Source organism: Maniola jurtina, chromosome 11 (genome assembly GCF_905333055.1).
Source record: "Maniola jurtina chromosome 11, ilManJurt1.1, whole genome shotgun sequence".
NCBI classification, from domain to species: domain Eukaryota; kingdom Metazoa; phylum Arthropoda; class Insecta; order Lepidoptera; family Nymphalidae; genus Maniola; species Maniola jurtina.
The window spans coordinates 11320235-11331736 of record NC_060039.1 but is presented as its reverse complement, the minus strand read 5'-3'; the positions used below and the strand labels follow the sequence as shown (position 1 = coordinate 11331736).

The window sequence follows — 11502 nt, the reverse complement described above, 5'->3', positions numbered from 1 at the left end:
TTTAAACTATCGTGAGTGTTTTGGATTATAAATATAGGTATACAAGCTGTTCTGTGCTCCTCTTGTGTAAACAAAAAAACCAGCCAAGTGCGAGTCGGACTCGCGCACCGAGGGTTCCGTACTCGGGTATTTTTACGACATTTTGCACGATAAATTAAAAACTATTATGCATAAAAATAAATAAAAATCTGTTTTAGAATGTACAGGTAAAGCCCTTTCATATAATACCCCAATTAGTATAGTTATCTTACTTTGAAAATTTAAACACATTTTTATTTTTTTATTTTTTTATGATGTTACCACAAATTCACGGTTTTCGGATTTATTCCATTACTTGTGCTAGGTATAAGACCTACCTACCTGTCATATTTCATGATTCTAGGTCAACGGGAAGTACCCTTTAGGTTTTCTTGACAGACACGAAGGACGGACGGACGGACGGACGGACAGACAGACAGACAGACAGACAACAAAGTGATCCTATAAGGGTTCCGTTTTTCCTTTTGAGGTGCGGAGCCCTAAAAACAAGACAGAATTTAATTTATTTTGATTTCAGTCTGCCAAGCCTGTAAGACTCAACTGGTAGATTGTTCCGTATACTATTTTCAGTACCGTTTATTATAGCTATGTTTTTTAACCGACTTCAAAAAAAATTGGTTCTCTATTCGACTGTATGTTTTTTTGTATGTTTGTTACGCGATTTATCTGCCAAATATGAACCGATTTTAATAATTAGGGTTCCGTACCTCAAAATGAAAAACGGAACCTTTAAATATAGGATCACTTTGTTGTCTGTCTATGTCTGTGTAAAGATTGTGACCATAAATTGTAACCTGTATTTTTAGCTGATATGTGACTAATGCATTTAAATAAATAAATTAACGTTAGGTACCTTTTTCAAGATATTTTAGAAAAGATTGTTTCTACACTTTTCAGAGGAACCCTCGAAATAAATAAAATTTAACTGATAAGCATGCAAATTTTTACCGAAAAGTTTATCAATGTCACCAAATATTTGCCATTATGGCATCTTTATTCAGCTGGCGGAGGTCTAAACGTAAGCTACGTAAACATCACCGCAGCTGTATAATGAAAACACTTCTTCACATTGGATGGGCCCAGAATTCATAAATACTTAGGTACCTACCGGTACGTTAAATAAAGTTTATGAAGTCTGATAGGCTGTCAGACTTCATAAACACTGAGTTATAGCTCATCTAATGTAAATGGCTTTTATAAATAAAGGAATTGAAATATACTGCATTAATTTATCGACCATTATTTAGGTACTTTTATATAGAAAAACTTATCCTGACTGACTGACTGATCTATCGACGGCCAGTCTAAGTTTAAGAAGGGTTAGAAACGTTAAATCTTGACAGAAGGTTGTTTTAAAAAAAATACTTTGAAAGTGGTGCCCCACATCACTAGTCTATGACTTCAGGCGTTCACTAAGAAATTAGTTTGGGGCATTCCACTCTTCATAGTTAGATAAATTAATAGGTGATGAAAATAAAGAAATACATGTTTGAGGAGTTTTAGGTATTCCGCCCCCTCAGTGCAGTGGTATAAATAGGGGATGAAAGTTTGTATGCAACACCGTCAATTTTCAAGTTATATCTATTAAAATTAGTATTTAGCCTTTTAGGCAAAAATGAAGAAGTACCTCCGTGTTTCAGGATTTTTGGAAATTCCACCCCCTCGTCGATTTTCAAAAATGCCACTCGAGCGAAGCCGGGGGGTAGGGTCTCCTTGTATTATTAGATCATCATCATCATCAGCCTGTGGATGTCCACTGTTGGACATAGGCCTTCCCTATAGAGCGCCACCACACCCGGTCCTCAGCCTTCCTCATCCAGTCACTTCCCGCCAGCCGCTTTATATCGTCGGTCCAAAGAGTATTTTTTTTATTAGATAATTATAAAAAAATATTCTTTTTCACGTTATTAATATTAAAAATATTAAAATACGATAATACTTATTTTTTTCAAGTATAATGCCTTAGGAAGGTAATTAAAAACTTTAACATAATATTATACAGTAATTTTAATCGAAACATAGGTACATAAAAACGCAACATTTTTATTTACAAAAATATTGTAAGAATTATTAAGTACCTAATTATTACTATACATTTATTTGATTGTATTTTTCTAATTATATTTTATTACACAATTATTCGACTCTAATTTTTATTTTCACATTCCATCGTTTGTTAGTATTATACTGTATTTTATTATTCATACTACGAAACTTTATACATTTTATTAAAAAAATATTCGATTCTACTAAAAAATATTATTAAATTAGAACATAATATTATAACTTCGCAATGAGTTCGCCTAATTAACCCCCGACCCAAAAAGAGGGGTGTTATAAGTTTGACGTGTGTATCTGCGTATCTGTGTGTCTGTGTATCTGTGTATCTGTGTATCTGTGTATCTGTCTGTGGCATCGTAGCGCCTAAACGAATGAACCGATTTTAATTTACTTTTTTTTGTTTGAAAGGTGGCTTGATCGAAAGTGTTCTTAGCTATAATCCAAAAAAATTAGTTCAGCCGTTTAAAAGTTATCAGCTATTTTCTAGTTTTCTTGTAGAAAAGAAGGTTAGATAACCCTTAGGTTCATAATATTCAAGTGTCAATTGACAAATGTCATTTTGTCAAGATGGACGTTGCCTAGATACAAGCCTAGATATACATAATTATTTATTTGAAAATGATTTGTCGGGGGTGTTGAAAATTTTTAATTTACACTTGTTATTTCTATATTTTACATGACGGGAGTTTGAGTCCTATGGATCACTTAATATGAAAGCTATATTGAACTCTACATTGTACAATACTTTATTTTTAATTACACTCGAGTCACAACACATTAAAATTGATAAATCAAAGTAAAAAAAACTTATGCTTACGTACCTACTACAAAGAGATCGTTGCTTATACGAGTACTAAAATAATTTAACATTATGACAAGACTGTTGTGACTAGACGTTTTCAATTCCTAATCTACCTTTCGGATTTAATCTCTTTTTATATCGCAAGAATTTGCTTTCCTTCCTTTGTCTATAAGTTGAAGTAATTAATTAACTAACTTAGGTAATTTAAATCTATATAAAATAAAAAATCTACTATCATTATATCAAGTATGAGTGGTAAATGAAGACATGAATAATTTTTCCAACTCATTAACTCTTAATTTTAATGTAAGGTTTTTTTAGAAAAATATTAAAATCATTACAAGTACAATGGTTAACTCCAAATCATCTTTTCCTTTGTTAACATCATCTTTAACTCGGTATAGCTGAAAATTGATTCGACTTCAGGTAGTTTCACATTAATTAAAATATCCAAGAAATACATAATATTTCTCTCTTCAAGGCGGTGCAGCGGCGATGTTGTTAGGAACTATCTCCGACTCGTCTTCAACCGTGTCTGCTTCGTTGTCTTTATTCACCGGCTCCTCTGGCTCATCCCTCATCAGAGCTCGATACTTCTTAGCGATTATCTCCCAGTCCACTACGTTCTCTATCCTCGTCATGTTGCTGAAGCTCATTTGAGAGCCTAGAGGACTCAGGTGAACTACGGAGAGGCGTGTTGAATCTGAAATATATTTTGTCAATCTTTAATTGTTGTGTTGCGTGTGTAAATTCCGAACGACTTGGCTGATTGAAGTGACATCCACCATCACTTAGAGCATTCCACGAGAAAGCCTGATGTATAAAAATATTTACAATTCGCATTTCACCGCGGTTAATAGCCTCATCTGGTGACAGAAGGGCTTTCAGCACAAAGGATCAGCCTGGCTGTCCAACGTGGAAATGCTATTCTTGGCACCATTTCACGCGTACATGCTTATCATGCAGCTAGCTTTAAGTTTTATTGTAATATATTTTCAATTAAAAAAAACTTTTATTTAAGTACTTATAGAATATGTAAACCAACTGATGCAATATTATTAATGTATTATTTCCCTACCTTTAGGAACAACCTGTCCTCTCTTGACTTTAGATAGCCACTTGGCGCCAGCTTTGGACCTGGCGCTCATCTGGTCTGGACGCTGCAGTCCGATCATATGAACCAAGCTAGGCCTTTTCTTCTTGTTCAGCCGCTCCTGTATTGATATAATAGATTATGTTAAATAATAGTACTAGACACGGCCTGCTGCTTCGATCCTGTAGGAATTTTGAAAAATCCAGCCTCATCTACATTATGAAGGGAATCTCTTTATAAATCAGCTTATAGCAGCAAATATTTCAGCATTGAATTTTTTGACAAACCAAGGATTTTGGCAGAGTGTTGAGGAGTCAGTCAGTGAGTGATTCAGGGCTATTTTTATACAATTTAGATTTTATAGGGAATGTCTGTAAAATTTTCATGACAAGTCAGAATACTCTATTTCACTCAACGATAGGAATTAAATTGGATTATTCCAGTTTGAATGATCATTAATTATTTATTAATTAATAAAGATATTTTGAAAATCAGAGGTCAAGGAATTAAAAACTAATGATTTAGACAAATAGTATGTAAAGACGATTTATTTGGTACGAGTCGTAAGATGTGTAAGCTTAGTAGTCATAAATACGTATAAATCTATAATAATATGGAAGGGAAAAAGAGGAGAGGAAGACCAAAGAAAAGGATAGATTGCGGGAAAGAGGATTATATGCCTGGAAAGTAGAGGGTAATGCGTTAACGAATGACAGAAATGAGTGGAAGAAAAAAACATGTTGATTCCACATAACGGGGATTAGGACAAGACGAAGAACACACTTCGGCGGGGAGGGGCAACGCACGCACAACAGACGGAAACGTTTAAATGCGGAAACCAGTCCAGAAAGAAGAAGATTATGAAGTCAGATTTTGTAATAATTTTTAACTGCAGTCTAACATACTACATACCTTACACCTGTGTATGAGCCACATCAGCCAAGTGGTGACGAGGTTCAGAGGAGATGGCGCGGTGTTAGTTCGATGCATGTTCCGGATCAGCTTGGACAGTCCGTACTTCCACTCTATGTCTGATTGCGCCTAAAATATAATGGTTTCCTTTTTTGAAAAACGTTCAAGTGCCATTCGACACACGAAGGTCGAGTGCACACGAATGGTTCCATCCCATTCTACAAGAAACAACACTTTTTTTGTGATGTAATCATAAATTCATTGATTTTTCCCTTTACTTGTGCTAAAAGACAATGTAAAATACCTGCTAAAGTTTATGATTCTAGGTGTGAATCATGAACTTTGGAAAGAAAACTTTCAAGGAAACCAGGAAGGGCATTCCGAACCAGTGGTAAATTATTTGACGATTCAAAAGCACTTGTAAAAGTTTATTTGAATAAAAATCTATTCTATTCTATACTATTCTATTGATTTCCTTGATTTGACAGACATACAGAATGACAGATAGACAGACAATGAAGTGATCTTATAAGGTTCCTTTTTTCCTTTTGAGATATGGAACCCTAAAAATGTGACAGGCAGAACAAAATGTGCAATAACACGAAAATTTTAGTTTAAAACAAAACAGATTTTCTTTATTATCCTACAAAATGCGTCAAGCCAAAGTAATTACAATATTAATTTATAATCATATAAAATGTTTGATGAATTGAATTTAATTCAGAATAATAATACGTTTAAATCACAAACTTCAAATTGAATATTATTATTATCAGTCTTTTGGAAGAGTTACAAATAAAATATATCTAGCGCAATTTTTAACAAGTGAGCCATTTTATCGCATAAATTACATAAAAGTATTAGTTAGAAGGTTATAGCAATATTAGTTAAAGAATCGGTCATGGGTAAAACGAAAATGGGCTAGAAATGCTAATTCATGCATTTAAGATAAGTCTTTCCATTTAGATATTATTATTTTCATATTTTTGGTTACTATTAAAATAGTTGATACAGGCGAGGTTAAATTTTAGAACAAAATAATGTAATGAATGCTGTATGTATACATTCACTTAATTTTTTCGAAATGTATGAGATTATAAGTTCTAAGTTCTAACCGAGTGCTGATTAAGTTGTTGAGTGAATGTATAATCAGTACACGTGAGCGATACCTGTATCCTCTGGTACGTGTCAGACATCATGGCAATAAGCAGGTTGATCAGGACGACTACCGACACCAGCATGTAGATGCCGAACACGATTTTGAACAAGTAGTTCGTCCAGACCGGCTGCGCGTTGCTGTCGTTCCTGTGGACTCGCGTCTGCTCCGTAGTGGTCTGCCCGAACACCGCGAAGAACAGGAGCTCGAAGGAATACAACGGGTTCATAGTCACTGTGAACAATCGAGGGGAAGTTGATGGCAGTTACCTGTATGCGTTGGTAAGTGTCCGACATCATCGCAATAAGGAGCGTAACGAGCACCACGATGGACATCAACAAGTAGGCACCGAAGACGAACTTGAACAGGTTCTGTGTCCACAACGGTCGTAAACTCGACACGTAGTTAAGGTCTGACAAAGTAATCTGGCCGAAAAGGGCGAAGAACAATTTCTCCATGGCTTCGACCGGCGTTAGCGTCGCTAGAAGACAACACGCAAATGGACCATATTCTGTTTTCTATTTCATGTAGGGGTAGGTTAATGCAGGTTGGTCTTTTTAACTATAACATGATCGAATTTTGTACAGTAACTTTAGTTTGTGAATTTGTATGGACTGAAGAATCAGCATCAATGTACCCCTTCATTTTTTGTAAATAGTATATTAACAGTTAAGGCGGTGCTCTACACTCAAAACAGAACTTTCGGTATGTCAACGAAAAACCACATCTAGTATATTAACTCCACTAGCTATAACAATCGTGTGCGCTATGGGGTAGATTGATTTGTGTAGACATGTACGGTGTAACTTGAGAAGTGTTTCGGTAAATGTATTTCATGTGCCTGCATCAATCTACCCCAAACCCCTCTACTCGTGTCGGGAAAGGTCAGCGTGGGCGCAACGATGACGCCACATCGACGACATTAGCCAAACATGTCGGAGATAAGGTACCTCAAGACGCCGGTGAACAAACGCAGGACAAAAGCCAGCCACGCCATGCGCAAATCAAACTTGCTCCATTGAATGCGGTGAAGTCGGCCACTCATTCCTCTAAACACTTGTGATTCGAAATGCATTTTCTATTATTAATTTTATATCTGAAAAATAGTAATATTACTGATCTTTCCCTTTTCTTAACTTTTGAGCTTTTATGTATTTGGATTAACGTAAAATAGAAAATGCATTAAGCCGTAAATTAGATTATATCTAAAACTAACATTAAAGTTTGCCATCGTTTGTGGCAATTCCGACATTACAATGAAGACATGCTGTAAACACGGCAAGATGTGTGTATGTATACATGGCCCTATCTCATTCCACACACTTCTTGTGGTTGTTGCAACGGTCAATCGAAATGAAATAAAATTATGAAACCCGACGATGATAACATTCTCGATATGGTGGCAACCGTTCAAGCTTGCAAGCGGATGGAATATAAATTAAAACAAAATAAGCACATCGATAAAATGCAATCATCGTATGAATGAGTCATTGTTTATGCGAAATAATAAAGTATTGGAATATTAGTTTTCACGACTATCACTAACACAGACTTACGACTCGCTGGACCTTGTTTTCTTCGATATGATTCTCCAGGATCAATCCATCGAGAATCAAATAATTGTCGCTTCGTTCGGAGATTATTATCTACCGTGTAATAATTCAAAAATGAAAATTGTTGCATAGTGAAAGAAAAAATTAAATAATTATTATTGGAATAATCCTCTTGATAACTTTTGTCCTAATGATGGTATTAAACACATTTTATTGGTATTAATATGGCATACCTTTTCATGACAAGCTCAATAAGAAAAAAGAAGCCCTTACCGTCTGAAAATAATGTTCTTCTCGCTTTTCTTGCGTATTTGTTATCTTCTGGTTTGTATATATTTCTAAACGGTTGGTTCAGTGCCACGATATGCATCGAGAATCCAAATACAAATATCGCTAAAACTGCAAGAAATCTCCCTAGATCCTTCATGAGGTCTCCAATAATAATCGCCCAGGGACCGAAGAGGTGATGGAAGGATAAGAAGTCTAATATTTGAACACATGCTAATAAAAATGATAAGGCAAAAAATTGATTCCTACAGTACATTAATGTTGGCCAATACTTAGGTAATATAAAAATCCACCCAACGACGTGGGTCGCTACTCCGATCATACCTAATAATAAAACTGCAATTTTAATCCAACCTAAACCTGATTTATCACTAGGGTTTGTTAACTCAAAAAGTAAAAGACCGCTCAAACAAATGAGAAGTATCCATTCATACCATCTAGGTACTAAGCTTTCTCTAAATATAGAATTATATATAGGCGTTATGGCCACTAATGATAACAATATCATTAGATAAATATGCGACGTTAAATACGACATAAACTTAATTATAGGAATTTTATTATATCTGTGCCCTAGTGGAAGGGAAAACACCATCCAAACAGGTGGGCAAATTATGAACGCGAAAAAAAGGAACAAAATTTTGATGCCAGTCCATTTAAGGCTCCCACGCCAGAGTTCCTGAAACAAAAGCGTGAATGTGATACAAGAAAACACGCCAAAGGTAGCTATTTCTTTAGTAGACGAAGTTACCTATTTTTTACCTGAAGATATCTTTGAACGACAGTATGGGCGATCACTTCTTTTTGCTCATTCTCTATTAATACATCTAAAAATTCAATATTTCTATTGTCCGTAGCTGTAAGTATGTGACCAGCTGAGTCGGCACCGGCTGCTAAAGCCAACAACTCTGTAGCCATCGCTTCGCATTGTTTTCCGGCTGCTATGAGATCTTTGGCACGCTCTTTTTCCTGTTAATAAATAACACGACATGAGTATAAATATTTATTAAACCAACACATCATATTACAATATTAGTTATACTGTGTATGTTATATTGGTTACTATGTTATATTGTTGTTGCATACATACCTTTGTTGATAAATTAATGTACAGATTGGATAATTTAGCAGCTGTATCAACGGGTGCTGGTGAAACTAACACAAACTCTTCAATCGGTATGTTGTTGTGATTTTTGGAACACACCATCAAATTGTAAATGAACCTTTTGTCATCCATAAGCGATTGCGTATCGTGTTCTTTATGCAAGAGGTATTCAAGGACGTCGTTGTGGTTTTCAGAAGCCGCAAACCAAATAGGCGCACAATTCAAATTTGTTTCGCTTCGAGGCGACGCTCCTGACTCGCACAACAACTTAACTACATTTAAATGTCCAGCTTTTGATGCACAATGTAAAGGAGTCCATCCATTTTTGTCCGTTGCATTGATTTCAGCTCCTTGTCCAAGCAAAACTTCAACCATCTGGTAATGTCCGTGTGTCGATGCTATATGTAAGCCAGTTTTCCCATGTCTGTCAGTGCTTTGAAGAAGTTCTGCGGATCTACTTAGTAGTAAACCGACTATTGACATATGTCCTCCAAAGCATGCTAAATGAAGTGGATTGTATCCCTGAAATAAATGAAGTTAAAACTTTGTAAGTAGATATGTATTAATTTCTTCGCAGACTGTATATCTGTGTAAAATCGTTATTTTATTTCATATGACTTACATTTTCATTCGTAGCAGCATCAACTTGTACTCCAGCTGAATTAAGCAATAGCCGCACGACGTTCTCATTACCATTATAGGCGGCAAGGTGTAGTGGTGTTAGTCCAGATTCAGATCCCAAAATTGGTACCAACGATACTCCAGTTGGGGGTTCAGATTTTACAGTTCCCGGTACATAAGACAAAAGTTCTCGAACCGTTTCTACACAAAAATAATAAATTAGTAATTTAAATGATTAAAATTAATCACGAAATTGTAAATAAAGGTTACTTACCTGCTTGTCCATAGTAAGCTGCAATATGGAGTGGAGTTAAGCCTAACTTTTTACTCGATATCCTTAAAGTGTTAGTAGAGCGCATTACATCTAATACATTTGTGTGACCGTGTTCAGCAGCTAAGTGAACTGCAGTTAACCCTGCTCTATTTTCATCAGTACATGATGCTCCAGCTCTGACTAAAACTCTAACTACGTCAGCGTGACCACCTTCGGCAGCTAATTGTAAGGGAGTAGAGTCGTTTAGTTTATTTCGCGCGGATATCACGCCATTTCTATCAAACTTCATTAGCTCTTCTATTACTTTAACAGATCCTTGAATAGCTGCAATATGTGCGCACGTATTCCCTTCTTTTGTTGTAGCCATTACTAAGTTGGGATGTTGCTGCAAAAATAGCTGTACTACCTCTGAATAATTATTTTGTGCAGCAGTATGGATCGGTTTCTGACCTAACTCATCTGTTGCATCAATATTGGCACCTAGTTCAAGCAACAATTTGCAGACTTCGATTTGTCCACTCGCTGCTGCCAAATGTAGCGGAGTTTGTTTTTTTAATGTTAAAACATCAATCATAGCATTATGATCTCTTATTAAAAATTTAACTAAATGGACATAGCCATGCATTGCCGCCAAGTGTAACGCAGTTCGTCCGTTTCTTGCTTTAGAGTTTATGAAAGCTTTATTTGTCAGTAAAGCATCACACACTTGTAGATATCCATGTTCGGCAGCCAAATGTAACGCTGATCTTCCTTCAACATCAAACACATCTACTCTCGCATGATTTGTAAGTAAATTATTGACAAGTTCCATATGGCCTCTGTTGCATGCGATGAGTAACGGCGTCCATCCAATGGAGTTTTGTTTATTCAGAGCTCTACTGACATCGGCAGTCGACATATCTGTAATCATTTCTGTTAACACATCGTTGTTGCCCGCTATCGCACAGAAGTGTAAAGCCGTTTCATGATTATGTTTCGTTTGTAGGTTTACATCAGCACCATTCTGCATTAAACACTTGACTACCTCTCTATCTGCAGAAGCTGCTTTGACCTCTTCTTTAGTAATTTGTCCAGCGAAATGTAAAGCACTCGCCCCGTCCTCGTCGACGGTGTCGACGTACATCGTGGCAACTTTTTCGCCTTTACGTGTTTTTACGAATTCTATCAAATGTCGTACAATATCTGGCTTACAGCTTCGACACGCCATATGAAGAGGCGTTTCACCAGTCTGTTAATTAAAAGGGTATTATTATTGTGGACCAAAATAGGTAATTAAATAACTTAAAAATTAACATTCTAAAGCAGATATTAATTTCGATATATCCGTAAAAAATATTAATATAATTTAACGTTTTTCTCCTTATTTTATGGTAAAATTAATAAAAAAGTATTTTAAAAAAACAAGCTTTTATTTAAAGCACGTAATAAAACGGATATGATAAGTTTAGGTTTTTGGGTAATGCAATGTCAAATGCTGAAGAATTCGTGCTAATTGTAAAGATAATACATTAGTTTTAGATGTTTTCTTATTACCATTCCAATAATGGTACCTACCTACTCTTACATAGTATTGTGATTGCATTACGCTTCCATCTAAG

At 35.6% G+C, this 11502-nt stretch overlaps 1 protein-coding gene across 2 annotated transcripts in view; it reads right to left on the bottom strand.

Moving 5' to 3' along the window:
- Positions 1-2776: 2776 nt before the first annotated feature.
- The window catches only part of LOC123869273 (serine/threonine-protein phosphatase 6 regulatory ankyrin repeat subunit B), a 43424-nt gene continuing 34698 nt past the window's right edge, over positions 2777-11502 (bottom strand). The window contains exons 11-19 of one of the 2 annotated variants that reach the window (XM_045912112.1): positions 9905-11132; positions 9632-9831; positions 8995-9531; positions 8667-8873; positions 7890-8583; positions 6333-6544; positions 4908-5036; positions 3981-4116; positions 2777-3605 (exon numbers count right to left, since the gene is read on the bottom strand). In XM_045912112.1, coding sequence (XP_045768068.1) covers positions 3379-3605; positions 3981-4116; positions 4908-5036; positions 6333-6544; positions 7890-8583; positions 8667-8873; positions 8995-9531; positions 9632-9831; positions 9905-11132 — 3570 coding nt within the window. In that variant the 3' untranslated portion in view covers positions 2777-3378. Of the gene's footprint in view, positions 3606-3980; positions 4117-4907; positions 5037-6076; positions 6298-6332; positions 6545-7889; positions 8584-8666; positions 8874-8994; positions 9532-9631; positions 9832-9904; positions 11133-11502 lie in introns of both variants that reach the window. The other variant, XM_045912111.1, reaches the window with a different exon arrangement.